Raw genomic sequence first — 17,339 nt, forward strand, 5'->3', positions numbered from 1 at the left:
TATTAAATGAACGGGTCAGGGATCATCTGAGGAAGGGGGTGAAACCAATCTGTGAAGCGGTGTGCTTGTCTGGTGTCTGTCTTTTAAAGGCCATGTTTGTATGTGTTTGTTACTTTGTAGTAGAGTTTGAAGATGCAATTTAACAAAATAAAAGAAGCATCCCACTTTTACAACATTTGTCCACTTCAATCATTGTTATGAAAAAAAGTGACAACAGTGTTGACTTACTTCACAACTCTAACACAACTTGCTCTTGTCCCTCTAAGCTCCCTCGACTCACTTCACTCTCTTCTCATTCGTTTCAAATCACTGTAAATGTTTGTGAATATATTAGATACTTTTTCACCAGAGCATTAAAGGTACATCATGTTAAAACTGGAATGTGGATTATGTTCAACTACAAAATGATTTTTTTTTCCAGATATGGATGTATTTTGTTCAAATGTGTTGTCAGTTTGCTTTTACATCGTCCACATTCTCGCTCCAACACAATGGTACCTTTAAAGGAACAATGCTGTTATGCTGAGTATGTGGGAGAGTGACCCCTTGTCAGTGCAAGGGAAATACGTTTCTATGAAATTCAGACCAGTTCCTCAGAAGGTGTGTTTACGTGCACATCAGTCAGTGCCATTGGTGTACTGGGAAAGCTTATTCTCCAAGTCACAGATTCTCTTCTCCTGAGACAAAACTGTGGCCTTCAGGTTCTGAATCTCCTCCAACAACCTCTCAAGCAACTCAGGCTGGACAGGGAGACAGGGGAGGAGAGGGGAAAGAAGGAAGAAAAGGGAAACAGAAGAAGAAAGGAAAAAAGACAGTGATAAGGAAGGGGAAAATTAAGGATAAAGAAAAAGAGAAAGAGGAAAAGTAGGTCAAGGACAGTGGGCGACTAGAAATAAATAAATAAATAAACCAAAACAAAGAAGGGAGCTTTGAAAAAAAGAAAAAAAAAAGTTGTGGGCAGATACAAATAGAAGAGAGATCATCAGAACAGGCTGTAAAGGTTTTCTCAGGAGTAAAGGCTACAAAGCTATAGTCTTTTTTAATTGTACATGTAACACATATAACAACAAGCAGTGACGAAAAACCCAGATTTTGTAGCCATGATGGTAAGACAAAGTGATTCACATATAGTACTGTGTATGTACTGTATGAATGAATGAATGAATGAATGAATGAATGAATGAATGAATGAATGAATGAATGAATGAATGAATGAATGAATGAATGAATGAATGAATGAATGAATGAACGAATGAATGAATGAATATATATATCATGAAACCAGAGGTAGGTTAACAGACTTACTGGCAGGCTGTTGGTGTCCAGAGTGGACATGCTGCGTCGGGTGGTGGGTCTGGAGCCCAGCACGTTCTTCTTTGCCACTTTGAGCTCTCGGCTCTTCGGCGGGGCGTAGCCGCCCCTCATGGACACCAGGATCGGATCCTCGTCGCGGCCGTCCAGCCACTCGTCAGGCTCCATGGCGGGCTCGGGCCCCGCTGTGTCTGGGTACAGGTCGTCCTGGAATAGGTCCGACTGTGCAAGAAAGTTGGCAAGGTGAAAAGGTCGTAGAGGTGGTTTTGTGTTGTTCTTGAATTTTTCATCAGAATTCTCTCATTTCACTGGCACATAAATAAATACAACAACAGTATAAAACTGAACTTCAAATTAAGATGTTTTGGCAAAAAAATGTCCTCCAAATCTATGAATTAAAAACAACAACTTATTATAGGCCTACTAAATATTTTCACTTAGTATTATACTGTAGTTATAGTGATGCACTGAAGTGAGCAGTATTTTCATGGTTCCATGTTTTAGTTGATCATGCGCAGCAAATCTGAGGCTTTTTGGCTTTTTTTTATAATCTTAGCAATATATCACAATTAAGAAAGATTTGAATGAAAAATATCCATTTGAAAGGTGCCTAATAACTATAGCTGTGAAAATGATCTATGGAGAGACTAAAGAATGAAGACACATAAATGTTAAATGTATTTAAGTAATTTCAGCACTTGAGTAAATTCAATCTTCTCCTATTGTAAAGTATAACAGCAGATCATTGGGACTTACTTTTCTGGGCACTGTCATTGTGATGGGCTCACACTTCTTGTCAAGGAGCTTGTACAACCTAAGACAATGAGTGACGGGATAAAAAAAAAAAAAGACAACCATCAGTTGTGCTGTTGTTAGACATCTGTGCTTCAGTTTATACTTAATATTTGTAGGTGTAAGCTGATCACAGCATCTTCAGAGCTGCATGATGGGAAATTCATCACATACGGACATTGTTGCACTGGATTCAACAGGGAAAAAGATTGTTTGAACTTTCTCCAAAAAATATAATTCCATGTAGCTAGTAAAAAGTGCAGAAGAAGAGAAACGATGCACTTAATAGAAAATGCACCCAATCTACAGCTGGCAGTGGAATAACTAGTATGTGTTGTAAATACTATTGTCCTTTACTCTGGAGGGTAGTGACAAATCCATTAGGCCAACATAAATGGCTTCAGACACGACCATCAGGACTTAATAAATAAGCTGTCAGATGCATTGCAGTGCATCATCGGAACAACGTCAGTGGCCTTTACATCCCATTAAACAAATATAATCTAATTTCCTGAAACGCCTCAAGGAGGCTGGAATCGTGGGTATTGTCGTAGTACCTGGCGATCTCACATTTGGTGACGTCCACACCTCTCTTGGGCATGAAGCCCATCCCTCTCTGGGGCTCCTTACTGCTGAAGGTGCTCAGGTAGTGGACGTACGGCGGCTCCTCTGTGATCTCAAAGTATCGGACACTGCTGTCCCCCTGCACACGCACACACACAACACAACACAACACAACACAACACAACACAACACAACACAACACAACACAACACAACACAACACAACACAACACAACACAACACAACACAACACAACACAACACACAGAGAGAACACATATGAAACATGGCAGAAACAGATGAGACACCGTCAACATTCAGCCTGGAAGTACAGTGGATCTGCTCACACATATCAGCACTTTACACACTGCTGTACCTTTCCACAGAGGTAGACCATGTTTGCATCTGCGTCATAATATGGTAACAACACTCCATTACTTGTGTCCAGCTCCAACAGTGCAATAGGCTCCTCGAAGTTAGTCTGTGGAGAGTAAGAACATTGATTAAAGCCAACATGTTCTTGTGCACATGCATACACATGTTTCTTGCATGATAAGAAGTTTGTTACCGGGTCCCAGAGTCCGAGCTCTCTCTGGCTCATCCTGGTGAACCCTGTGGTGAAGATGTTTCCATCTCTGGTGAAGATGGCTCTCATTGGCCGGATCCCCTCGTGAGGAGCCAGACGCTCCTGTTGATCAGCAGAGGACAGACATCAACTCTGCCGCCAAGTGTATAAAAGACGAAGATATGGTGTGTTCATAAGCGAGCTTTAGAGGTGTGTGTTCATCTACTCACTCACCGCCACCACCTCTCTCTTGCGGGGGTCACAGACACGCAGACGTCGGTCCTTACAGGTTGTGCAAAACAAACTGCCGTTTCGGTTCCAGCTGATGCTGTAGATGAGGTCTGGGTGGTCGTCCATGGAGATGAGGGGCTCACCTGTCCCCACGTTCCAGATGATAACCAAGTTGTCACTGCCTGGTGTGGGGGTGAGGGGGTGGAGGGGTGGGCGACAGGGTCAGAAACAAAAAGATGGACATCTGAATGTAGACAAAATCCTGTTGGAAACCCTACTAATACTACTAAAAACAATAAAAAACATTATTATGGTACTGATATTTATGCAACACTATGTGCTATTTTCACATTGTATATGTTTTATATTCTTATATCTTTCTCTGTGTCTTTCTATTATTTCGAGAAGCAGGCACAGTAACACATTTCACTGAGCATTGTACTATGTAGAATTGTGTATGCAACAAATAAATCTTATCTTATTTTAACTTTTCAGCTGTTCAAATTGCACTTTACAATTGAATAAGGGCAAATAGAAGGACATTAAATAGGACCATAAATAATCAAATATGTAGGTATTTTTTCATGTTCAAAATATAATAGGTGGAAATAACAAACAGTAACCACTAAGTATAGGGAAATAGGTGAAAACAGATAAATAAAAAAAAGTTTTCAGGTGTTGTTTAAAAATCCTTATTCCCAACATGGAATTCAAGAGGACTCAATTTGTCTTGGTGTATAAATCCTACCCGCAGTGAGGAGTATGTTGCGTGCGGTGGGGTGCCAGGTGACGATGCCGACGCGTTTGGAGTGTCCCTCCAGGACGACAACGGGGTCGGAGAGGGGGCGGGTCAGAGAATGATCTGGGATCTGCCACACCTGCAGAGGAGGACAGTCAACATTACAATGACTAGAGCGATAACACTGTGGCAATGCACCACAGGCTTGAGAAAGATAAAGTAACCCTTATCTGTGCTCAAACATGACATGACAGAGGACTGGGATGACGTCAGCATGGCTGCAGACCCTCAGCTTTCACCTCATCAGACTCAGTCACAGATTTACTGAGCAGCTCAGTCACTTTAATCAACATGATGCTTCCGACCGATGACACCCATGTATTAGTGTCACACCTGTGTGCAACTCCAACAGACTTCCTCATGCCCAAACACTGGAGAAAGCTTCAGCACTGACTCATTTCTGCCAAAAATACAAAAGCCTGATCCATTCATTTATTGAACCTGTTTACAGATGTTATTATGAAGCCTGTCCCTGAACACACTTTTCAACTGGCCACTAAAAGAAATAGTTATCCCTGGTCCAAACACTGTTTTTGAGGCCTTTTCTCCAACGCAGGGAAACATTTATAGAACATGCATACATCTAACTGTAGCCTAATGTTTATGTATGCTTGTTGTTTTGGTTGGTTTTTTTGTTATGTTTTGTTTTCCTTGTTTCATGGTAAGACTGTTGTTCAGTGACAGATTACTAGAATAATTAGATATTGAGTGAGGGGCAGGCAATATAAGATGTATCTTCTCCCTGCTCCCTTCCAGAAAATGTTGTGATTTGCTATGATATTATCAAATTGTGAAATTGCCTTGGATGGAATAAATAGAAAGAAAGAAAGAAAGAAAGAAAGAAAGAAAGAAAGAAAGAAAGAAAGAAAGAAAGAAAGAAAGAAAGAAAGAAAGAAAGAATGAAAGAAAGAAAGAAAGAAAGAAAGAAAGAAAGAAAGAAAGAAAGAAAGAAAGAAAGAAAGAAAGAAATTGTTTTGCTCCTTATCACAAGTTATCTCAACCTATTTACTTGCTTACTGTGTTGCTGTCATGTCTTTCCTGTCTTGTGCTATCATGTTTGCTTAATGTTTGTCACTGGTATTGCACAAGAAAAAAAAAGAAAGGAAGAAAGAAATGTATTAAGAGAAAGTCTGTCCTTTCACGTGTGAGCCCTCAGTGGTTGGATGGTGAGATGTCAGAGTGCTTTCATATTAAACTGCCAGGTCATGTCAGGAACAGGTAAAACCAGGTGTTACCTACTGTACTTTGTTGTGTTGTGTGAATTCCTTATGGAAACAAAGGGCGGTGCAGCAACCAAACAAACAACCACACTGATCCCTGACGACTCATTTCTCATGTCATGATGTGAATACTTGATCCACATATGGTCATGAGGACACACAGCTCTGTTCCTGTTGCTCTGCACTCACTCACACACACATAAACACACTCTAATGAGCCTTTTCAGATGACACAATGATCCGTCTCTGTGAGCTGAGGAGAATGACATCACACTCATGGCCTTTCTGTAGCTCCACAGCGGCAGCGCTGCCAGAACTGGACAGCTGCAACTGTCCGTCTGTGTGTTGAACATAAACAAAGCACTCACACCAACACACTCACACACACAGACATAAGCGCAACGCACACGCAGCATCTGCCACAGCTGCTGCCATGGGAGCAGCAGTGACTCTATCATTCGATCGCACAAAGATTCCTGCGATGTTGTCGAGAACAAGTGCGATCAAATCTGTTCTCGGTGACAAATGTGCTGATGCTCAGATACATGTCGAGTCAACAGACATGTTGTCATAACACAAACTGAAAAATATCAGAACTGACACATGCTCACATATCTAACATACTGCACATTTGTGTAGACACACACAGACACTGGCAAGGTCGCGATAATGTTTCTTCATTAGATAATTATTTATGTCACATTTTACATGTCCAAGTATTTATTTATTACTTTAGTATATATTTATTTCCAAAGCTATTAAAACGTAGGGCTTCCTATATCACTGCTGTGGAGTTCATGTCGTAATTCATCACAGACATTTTCTCAAATAATGTAATTAATGGTAACAATTAATAACTTACTGTTTGCAAATCTGTGTTTGAAGCAACAGTACAATACTTTCTGCATTTATTCTGTTACATGTAAGTCAGCACTGTGCAGGTTAACACAAAAGGGGCATGCTTGTACCGAGAGGAACTGTGTTAACGTCCGCATGGCCCGTCTTCAGACAGCTGACATCTAATATTAGATCAACTTTTGATATGTTTTTGCTCAGAATGTGGACTCTGTAACATTAGAAAGGAGTTCCTTATGGACAAGTATAGACAGGACCAAACACCTCCCACTGGACTGGTGTTTTAAGATACAGTAGGCTTCCAAAAGACGAACTTAACTTTAAAGTGTGTACATGGACAGGTAAAGAGCAAGAGCACATCAACAAAACACATAAAATATACCTATATAAAAATCAAAAGGAGAGGTCACGGAAATTCCCAGCTACTATAATGTTAACTTCATGGATAATAAACAGATACACATTTACATTATGATTCATACTCTGGTACATATAAACCGCCTCCTCTCCTGTAGTCCAGGTGTCGTAGCGCCCCCTGCTGGCTGAATTCAATCATGAGATTAACCCACACAGGTTACGTAAATACATGTGCTCATGTGTCTATACTAGTGTTTTTCAACCTTTCAACCCATGTGGGGTCACCTGAAATGTCTAGTAATTGATAATAATGAAAATACATACACCACACAATCTTAAACAACTCTATTCTATAGCCTACTTTCACTTTTGAATATAAATGTGTGATGTCAAAATGGGGTCAGAAGCCAAAAAAGGTTGGGAACCACTGGTCTAGACTTAACCTGTATTTACTATAAGTAGGCTACTGTTTAATTCATAAAGTATAATTGATGAACTGACGTCATCACCACAGACTGACGGCAATTATCTAAATCGGTCTTCTCTCCCTGTGTGTGTGTGTGTGTGTTTTCTCCTGATGGAAGGACAAACACACACATACACACACACAAACACACACTGCTTTAATCACAGACAGACACAGTTTGGAGCAGCTGTGCAACAATGACGAGGTTGGTCGCTGCTGACAGAAAGAAGAGGGGACACTCAGTCTGTTCAGCAGACTGATGAAGAGACGGAGCAGAGGCAGAACAGGTGGGTGGACAATCAGACAGGTAGAGGCGGCGATGACGCTGTGACGAACTCTCTGACTCTGAGTCACACAACAACAAACTCCTCCGCATGCACTTGCAACTTCTCTGTCTCACTCAGTACTTTTCCTCTACACGCACACACACGCACACACAGACACACACGCACACACAGACACACACACACACACACACTGTCATTACCATTGCAGTACAGTCCTCCGAGCAGCTAGCCAGGATGTTGTCATCATGAGGACACCAGTCAATGTCGAGGACCGGTCCAGAGTGGCCGATCACCAAGGGGTAGCTCTTATCCACACGGCCTGTCTGCAGCAGGGACACACATGAGTAAGGACTGTGTGTACATACAATAACTTACTGTAACATCAACATTCATCCATTCCTCATAAACTAAATGAGAAGTAGTAGTGAGTGAGTAGTAAGCCGTGTATAGACAATGGATGTTTTTCTCCTCCTAGTAGCCCATTGACAGCCTGAGTTACTGTAACACCTTTTATATTAAAGCACAGTGTGAAGTACACAATATACTATGTACTGTATGTCAGGTTTATTGTTACTGTAAGTAAGATAGATAGATAGATAGATAGATAGATAGATAGATAGATAGATAGATAGATAGATAGATAGATAGATAGATAGATAGATAGATAGATAGATAGATAGATAGATAGATAGATAGATAGATTGAGTTTATATATAAGTTTATTGGTCACATGCAAAGCTAAAACCAAGGTTAAAAAACAGTGCAGTGAAATGCAAAAAAACCAAGCTCTCGACTGTACCAATGAAACACAAAAGTAGATAATATATATATATATATATATCATGGAGATGAAAATGTTACAAATTTCATTTGGAAATAAACACCCTCAATAAGAAACACTACTAATAAGCTAAAGTCTCAGGACACCCCTTTGTAGGTATTTATTTGTGTCCTGATTTGAGTGAACTTGGGAACAATTACAGGTCAGTATGGTCATAGAGACACAAATGTGAATGTTCAAAAGGGATTGAGTCAGTAAGAGTGCTCACATCACATTTGAATGTAATGAGAAAGGTCAGCCCTGTGTTGTTAGACTGACTCTGTGAAAACGGACCAATGTCACGATCTCTCATGTAAACAAGATGTGACAGTTACACTGGAATTACACCACAAAGATAAACACAGACATTTTAATGTGATACAGACTGAAGCCACTTCCACTTTATTCCATCTTCCCCTTTTCTTATCATGCGAACATGTGTACATGTATACTTCTGAGATATCTCTCCTTCCACACACACACACTCGCACACCAAAAACACACCCCTAGAGAGGTGTATTAATAGCTGAGTGACGAGGCGTTGAAAGGGGAGTTTTTCATGTGGCCTGTTGGGGACCCAGAGGGGGGAGATGGAGGATGGAGAGCACGTTGGTGTGTATTAATAGCATGTCTGTTCATGACTCCTCTATATAATCATGTCCACTTCCACCGTGTCTCCACAAAACTCTGCAATACTCTGCGTCACTAATTACCATGATTGATATCCTGATGAATCTCAGCGTTGATGACCCTGTTACACCTATGACATTTCTAAACTGGTGTTCATTCCTCTCTCCGTAGTCTAATTATAACACAGAACAGTTCCCATTATACAATGAATATGAAGCACACAGGTTATTCTACCACTGTTGAACATTATTATTACGTCATTTAACAAAAGATTTGTGATTTTTTGTTTTTTCAGACTCAAAACAATGAACTCCTTCTGGACTGTGATTGACAGCTGGTATCGGAGCTCGGCTCAAAATGAAACCTGCTGAGTGGAGGTGTCTCACAGGGCAGGTCAACTCAATCACTGCAGTCTTTCTTGGCTGATTACAGCGGCGTCGGCAGCTATTTGTAGAGCTCCACCTTGAGATGTGATCTGCAGCTAACTGGACACATTATGAAACTGAAGCTGAAAAGAAACCGTTTTTGGAACATGTGAAAAATAAAAGTTTTATTGCAGTATAAGTGAAGCAACTTCAGACGTTAGATATAGAGTTTACACCATTGTTTTAGTTATATCAAAGCCAAATTCACAACCATTTAACTATTCTATCTTCCAAAATACGTATTTAATCTATATGGCACTGGTGATCTAGTTGGATATATCATTCAACATTCGTTTTTTTTTTTTTTTTAATCTTTGTGGTGTCCATCGTTTATTTTAAGATGATGTTGTTATCATCATGAGGCGTGATGAACACCATCGCAGCTTTGAACGCCTGATCTGTCTGGACCTGTTGCTTTTCCTGTCGCTGTATTTCTGTTGCAGCAATTATGGTGTCTGTCCCCAGGCCCACAGCAAATACTACATGTCCTCTGCTGCTGCAGGGAAAACATACCAGTCGAATCCAGCTTGAATATTAATTGTTGCATGAAAATGTGTAATTAGTTATATATTTGTCTCACTCACAGAATTATACTCAAGGACTTCTGACATTAAGAGTGATGACCCAACTTAAGAGGATGAGACATTAGATTTTCTTCAATTATCCGCGGTAGAGAAAATATTTGACCTTAGTAAAGAGCTGCCTGCTAAAGGTTTCGTGGGTCTCCTTTACAGCCTGCTGATTATGTCACACAACATCGACCCTGTCACAGCCGCTTACAGCTAAACATTACAGAGGGTTCAGTTACTGGCAGGCACGTGCACACATAGGGCCCAAAGGGTGCTTGAGCCCCTGCCCTTTTTGCCTCGTATTAAAAAGTGCCCTTTTTTTATGTTGTTTTTTTTTTTTTCAATAAATGCATTCCTGTTGTGCATGAGGATGTAAACAACCGCGCTGTAAAAATGCCACGGTTATCTACCATACGCATTTCCTTGTAATATACACGGTATTGTGTATGTACGTTGGTGTGTGTGTTGTCCGCTGCTGCTCCGCTCTGTCCCTCACTGAGGGGCGGGGCTGCCCCGCGGTGCGCGCTCCCTCACATGCACGACCAGAGAGAGAGAGAGAGAGAGAAGCTGCTGCCTCATCGATAACCCGCACATATATGAGACGTGACAGTGGAGCGACTTGTGTCGAATCTCGTGAGTTATAAATCCACCAACATAACTTCCTTGTCGGTTCTGACAAGTCGCCGTCCACTTATTCAATTAGCTTAATAAGAGTCATATTTAAGAAAAGCGCCCATTTGTGTTTGTTTAGCTGACTGCTTGTTAAGAGTTAAGCCCCACCCCGTCCTCTGTCTAACATCACCTGAATGTAGTGAACAACAACAGCAACAGGAGGAATCACTCACTCAGCTTGATTTCACTGACTATTTGAATTTGTTTCCAGATATTGAGTTACTGGTAATTGTGACTTTGCTGTGGTAAATATTGCTGCTGTTGGTAAATGCACAGTAGCAGTCACAGTAGTCATTTCTTGGTTTTGTGTGTGTAGCCTGTAGGCTTAGCCTACTTTTTTTTCCCTGCAAGCCATGTTAATGTGCACCCAATACCATATTAGCCTTAGCCACCAGTTCAGAAGTCATGACTCTGTTTCGGGAAGTTGGGAAATTGGTCCAGCATGTTGACTGCAGTCCTGAAGGCGTGCAGGCTTTCTCTACCGACTAAATAGTAACTGTAATTTATTTTAATTTATTTTGATATTAAGGCCTGAAAAAATTGTACACTGCCCTTTTCTGATGTTGAGCCCCTGCCCCTCTATAGTCATGTGCACGTCCCTGGTTACTGGGATGAGTCTCTGAACAGGACTGATGCTTAGTCAAGAAACCTGAACTGATCAATACACAGACGTTCAAAGAGCTGGAGCTGGAGTGAGCAGCACACACATTTCCATGTGATGGCATTTGTCTTTTGTGACCTTGATGAGATGAACGATACGTCAGCTCACAAACACTGAGATCTAAAAGGTTACGGTCTTCCCCTTAGTGGAAAAAAGGAAACCATCGTTACTTTGTTTTCCAAGTAAAGTTCTCCTCTAGTTCCTTCCCCTTAACACATAATAAACACATAATAAAAACACCATTTAAAAATAACATGTACAAAGCACGAGCAGCCTCTTCCCAATACGCCAGCTAAGACTTACTGTGTACGGCCATGTCAGCATGCTAACATGCTAATGTGCAGTAGGCCTGATTTCGGCTGTGTTCACAATCCTAGGTTAATGTCAGTAGCCTATGCAATCAGCGGGAAACAGAATTAAGTTAGCAGTGGTGGAAATGTTAATTTACAATGAGTATATAAAAGGTTTTCAATTTTGTCACAGAGTTTGAAATTACTCACAAATATGTAGCCTATAGTCTAATATTTGTATTAAAAAGTAATATAAAAAAAAATAAAACAGGGTGGATAGTGTCATTCTTCATTAATATGGCCTATACATGTATTTATCCCATCTTTACTTGATGTTTGTTTTCCATGTGATTGGCTTGAGAAATACAGACTTTTTATGGTCTGAAAAGTTCAAGTGATATTTTTTGTCTGTTTTTTTTAAATCTTGATATTGAGTTGTATAGTAAGATTTTATGGGTTTTTTAAGTGGGTGAGTTTGGGACTGGCTGCATAATGTGGCCACACATTTATTTCAATTCAATTCACCATACAATGGCAATCAAGTCAGTAAGTACGCAGCCATTTCATACATGCCAATAGAGTTCAGTATGAATAGATCTGCTCAAAACTGAATGTCAGTCAATCAGTTCTAGCATCACATGATGAAGCCTCTGTTGTGTTTCCCGTACTGACCTTAGAGAGGGGCAGGACCAGGAATGCTCCTCCACCGCTGGACTCTATGATGACTGCCAGGAACTTTGGGTTGACGGCGCAGAAGGAGCTATCCCACGTCACCTTGGAAACGCGGATGTCGTCATAACCCTGCTCAGCCTTGACCGTCTGGCCAAAGACATGCCGAAACTTACTCTGCCGTACGATGCTGCGACTCATGGCTGGAGGACAGTAGGAGGTGAGGGAGCGATGAGAGGTGAAAGGGGGGGGAAACAGAGAAAAAGACAAAACCTTCATCATCAACATTCACTACAAACTTCAGCAAACTAAAATCACCAGCAGAGAGCTTCATCAACATGTAGCCTACTGTATTTTTATGTTGGACCAAATATGCCGTGATTTTTGGCTTTGAACCACATTATGATTTATGTTGGAGTGACCGATGTTGTTCTGGCCTGCCCTGAGTGGGTTTCAAACCTGGGTCTCCCGCATTGCGGGCAACAATGCTAATTGTTTCGCCAAGAGGTCAATGGCCACTTGGCAAGTGGGTTAGCATGTCTTTAATGGGTGAGTGAGTTTAACTTCAGTACAGCTTACCGCCACACATAGTCACTTCTCCTCACTGGTTCCTCGTGACTGTGGCTATACCCGCGGACCATTACATTAGTATTTTTACCAAGTAGCCTACTACATTTAAAGCAGAAGTAAGCAATCCGGTCGTTTTGGCTAACTTCCTGTCAGTCGATTGAGTTAGTCCCCGCCCTCGTCCCTACGTCACCACATTCACGCGCATCCCTTGGCTGCACACACAGAGAGGATCGCCCCTTTATGCCGTTCTCTCTCCTCATTGGATAAAGGTTGTAAGATACAAGGAAAGTTTTCTCCTCGGCTTACAGCAGAGCAGAGTGACTGACAGACCCGTGTTTCGGACCAAACACTCTATGTAAGTGATTGCTGTCGGAAGATAGAACTATTTAAGACTTATATTAACACAAACATTCCGCTTACTTCTGCTTTAACAGGAAAAGCAAACAAACAAATGCCGATTAAAGAGCTTATATCCACAGTGCTCCACTCCTCTCAGTCTGATCCTTTCATACTTTCTATTCTATCTCCTGCTGCAGCAAACAGTCTGCTACTGTCATAATATGGAGTTGTCATGGAGGCAGGTTGGTGAAAAACACTCATCACTATCATCACTTAATATGCTGCAGCTTTCTGCTGTTTGTCCTGTCACGTGTTTTTCAAGGTTGAAGATGAGTCAGTATCAGGATGATGCATTCAAGCTGTTTATTTTGAAGGTTCAATCACAGGGCTGTCAAAACCACATCAAGTGGATCAGATTTTTTCCATGTTATATTTGGACTGACTTTCTTCTCATCATTACATTCACTGCACTTCAACAGGTCCCTATAATGATACATAACTTAGTAGCAGATAATTCACATGGTCATTTTTCTGCACCACAAATACATACTATTACTTGGGTAATATTTTAAATGCAGACTTTTACTTTGTTTAGACTGGTCTGTTTACTTAGGCAAACGATCTGAATATCATTAATTCATACTGAGTATCCAACAGACCATAAACCCTCCTCTTAGTCTAGAAACAGGATCCATGTGAACACACTGTTTCCACCAGTTTGGTGAGAGTTTTGGTGTATTTTACAAGACAGCTAACTGTGGGTGGGGGGGGAAAGGTGATGTCACCTCCATCTGTGGACCAATCAGGATTCAGCAGCTGACTGTTAATTGTCAATCGATTCAAAAATTATCTTTTTCTTTTCAACTTTGTTGCTTATTGTTGTGGATGTTTTGATGTTTTAAGAAATGCGTTAAGCCAAAGCTGTAAACGAGTTATCTGTAAATAACCATCTGCTTTTCTCTGCATAATGAATGAAGTCTGTGTTCTGTTCTCAGGCTGGCTGTTGACAGACAGCTTACCATCCTGCAGCTCTCCCCTGCAGGCACCAGGCCAGAGGGACTGTAATCCCCCAAATCACAGGAGATATTCTATAACAGTGCCTACCATCAGTACAGTTATTAATAGTTGATTGTCCCACCAAACACTATGTGATAGCCAAACATCAAAGACACACGGTAAGACTCAGAGCCCATAGAAGACAGGATATAATACCAGGGTGAAGCTACATTCATTCATACTGATGTGATACCAAACCTATGTGAATGTATTTTAATCTCACATACTGGTGTACAGGAACTAAAAAAAACAAAAATACAAATCTAAAAGTAGGCTTGCCTCCGCCCCCTGAGGACATCTGACAAATGCAGCAGAGTTTCGCTTCTTGTTTAGTGGATGATCATGAACTCAAACTGTCGGGCTCTCATAATAAAACCAAGAGGAGATCCGGCTGAGGCCAGAGCTGAGGGGGAACATGTTCATTTATCAGGCCTGTGAGCCACTGAGTCCTGACCTGAATCCTGCTGTGATGGAGCTTTAGATGGTGACGTCTGACCCGTCACATTAGAATAAACATAACATTTAGGTGCAAACTCAGCCCTGAGGACGGTGGTGGACACGACCGCAGGCTGATGGACAGTTGTTCTCGCTGCTTTCCTGGAAGCTCTCCATTATCAAGACATTTACATTCCAGAGGCCACTTCAGGCGGGCCAGCTGTGGGGCATCTCAGGGCTGACACTATCATACATACTGGTACACACAGATCCAAAAGAGAGCGCTCGGACTTTTGGATCCAACTGTATGCTCCGTTTTATTGACATGATACAACCTAATATTGTGTTTCCAGGGTTCAAATCCCGCATCGGGCAGCCCTTTCCTATATGTCATTCCTGCCTCCCCATTTCCTGTATTTTCTGTCTCTCTCTTCACTGTGCTATCAATTAAAGGCATTACAAGCTCAAAAATATACTTAAAAAATATTGTGTTTCCACCTGGCTGAGCAGATAGAGAAGCCATCCTGCTGTAATGATGATCCCCACACACTAACCTTATCCTAATGAGAAAAGCGAATACAGGCCTAGACGTTCAAAACTTCGAGGAAAGGGGCTGAAAAGTCGATGAGAATAAACAAAAACCTTTTTAAGCCACAGCTTCTCTAACTGTAAGTAATGTCAGGGAGACTTGTGACCTTTTTAAGAAGTGGTGGCAGACATAAGGGGATCTATGGTAAATGATATCCAACGTTCAAAAACCTCCGATCTGCTCCTTTAATTCTGCTCAGGTTAATGAGATTACACTCCTCAGTGTCGCGCGCGGCAGCACGGCTCTGGGGAGTCGAGACAGAGCGAAAGAATGACACTGCCACTTTCCTAATATAGACATGACAAACTGCACTGTCCCACCCGGGCCCGCCCGCCCCTCCTACCCGCTCCTAAATAGTCCCAGAATGAAGCCGAGGCTCTCTGTGGCGCTTTATCCTTAATGAACCCACCGTGGATCTAAACAGCCCAATGCGCACAAACACACACAAACAGGAACATATAGGCGCAGTGGGGGGTGGGTGTGAGGGAGGGGAGTTGTTGGTGGACTAAATGTTGGCTACAACTGATCTTTGAAGTAGCCCACAGCTGCCATGTCAGACTCAAGACCTGCTCCGGTACGTGCGCAAACCCAGTGAACCGACTTTATCCAAAGGTGGAGACGCACCGACTCCTCTCCTCTCCGGCAGTGCAGTAAAAGAAGCTGACGCACCTCTCACCCACTGCAGCACCGACACCGACACACGCATTAGGAAAAGACAGACCACCCCAAAGAGAGACAAAGCTCACCTCAGGCTTTGGGGGAGACCCCTCTTCCCTGGACAACTCGGTCAGTGTTGTGTGTAAGCCCACTCCTCCTCCTCTCCTCCGCCCGCTGATCTTATTCCTTGGAATGATATTCCTTGATCCCGCGGCTTCGTCCTGGAGTTGGTGCGGACTTTGCTGAGGAGACGCACTGGACAACTGCGTGACACTCCTCGGCAGGGAAAGAGAGAGAGGGGGGTGGGGGGGTGGGAGAGGGCCGGGGCAGAGCAGGGAGACGGGAGGAGGGTGGGTGCAGGGTGGGAGCCGCGTCTATTTTGGAACCGGCTCTGTCAGTGCAGGGAAACGTGACGCGCGCCGGTTGCAGGGGGCCGGGCGCGTGCCCCGCGGGGTCAGAGTCATAGCTGGTGGTGGGGGTCTGGGAGGAGAGCTGGGACTTTAACAGGTAAATCGACGCACCCAGGTGAACCCAGCTCCAACGCTGCAGTCAGGTGCTCGGCGAGGAAACTGAGAGCTCCTCTTTTTTTTTTTTTAATTTAAAGGTACAACGCGTTGATCAGAGCAGATTTTAAATGAGAGAGAAGCTTACACACCTGGAGATGGAGTGAACATCTGGTCTGCAGGGAGCAGGGCGTTTGTGCATGAAAACATTTGTGGCATCTACAACAGGTGACATTACTGTTACCACTAAACACCCTTTAACATTCACTTGAAACTACCATTAATTCTATATCACTACTCTATTTTAAGTAGAGTTAATTTATCATTTATTTATTTATTACATAAGGAAAGATTCCATTACATCATAATTTCACCTGCACTAGTTTCTAGCCACAGACAGCTACACAATGTGCTTATCATATTAATGGGTTGTTTATTATAGCCAGCTTTATACCATGGGGGCTCTTCACCTCAATGCATATAATACAGTTTTTTTGGATCCTCTATGACCAGGATAAAGAGAGGAAATATGACAAATCAGATGAGTGACATTGTGACATGACTGCTGTATTTAACTCAATGCTTATAGTGGTAAACAACGTTATTAATGATGACATACTCACTGCTCTCTCCACTGGCTTCCAGTCAGTGTTTTCAGTGTCAGTAAATATTATTAATTAATATTATTATTATATTGCAGCTCACACACTAGTATCATCTTCACAGTGAAGGCTGTGCAGATGTTTGTACATTTCTCAACTCTAACAGCACTATGTAGTTTAAGATGTTTCCACGGACGTGTTATACAAACTTTAGGGTACAGTGAACAGTTTTACTCAGCTACTCTGCTGCCATTTCTTGTGTTTTTGGAGATACTTAAGATCTATCAATTCGCACAAGTAAAAATACTGTAGGCTTACCTACAGCTGTGGGGGTTTTACAAGCTGTAGGGTTTTGTAGCCGTTTTACACTACAATAGTTTGCACAAAAACTACTTTCTCCTCGTCAA

At 42.0% G+C, this 17,339-nt stretch overlaps 1 protein-coding gene across 1 annotated transcript; it reads right to left on the bottom strand.

The window, feature by feature from the left end:
• Positions 1-299: 299 nt before the first annotated feature.
• coro6 (coronin 6) lies at positions 300-16,138 on the bottom strand. Its single transcript, XM_083986118.1, has 11 exons — positions 15,917-16,138; positions 12,185-12,384; positions 7,646-7,768; positions 4,210-4,339; positions 3,465-3,643; positions 3,234-3,353; positions 3,042-3,146; positions 2,661-2,806; positions 2,068-2,125; positions 1,306-1,533; positions 300-740 (listed from the first exon to the last, which is right to left on the bottom strand). Exons 2-11 carry the CDS (start codon positions 12,380-12,382, stop codon positions 618-620), a joined length of 1,410 nt encoding a protein of 469 aa, XP_083842244.1. The 5' UTR covers positions 12,383-12,384; positions 15,917-16,138; the 3' UTR covers positions 300-617.
• Positions 16,139-17,339: the final 1,201 nt, after the last annotated feature.

The sequence above is a fragment of the Trachurus trachurus genome, assembly GCF_905171665.1.
Source record: "Trachurus trachurus genome assembly, chromosome: 14".
NCBI classification, from domain to species: Eukaryota; Metazoa; Chordata; class Actinopteri; order Carangiformes; family Carangidae; genus Trachurus; species Trachurus trachurus.

What these genes read in the sequence shown, in the direction of transcription:
- coro6 (XM_083986118.1), bottom strand. Translation starts at nt 12,382, where the DNA reads ATGAGTCGCAGCATCGTACGGCAGAGTAAGTTTCGGCATGTCTTTGGC. An exon ending in CAACATACTCCTCACTGCGG is followed by an intron (nt 3,644 to 4,209) that starts GTAGGATTTATA and finishes CCCCCACACCAG; the next exon opens with GCAGTGACAACTTGGTTATC. An exon ending in GCAAGAGAGAGGTGGTGGCG is followed by an intron (nt 3,354 to 3,464) that starts GTGAGTGAGTAG and finishes GCTGATCAACAG; the next exon opens with GAGCGTCTGGCTCCTCACGA.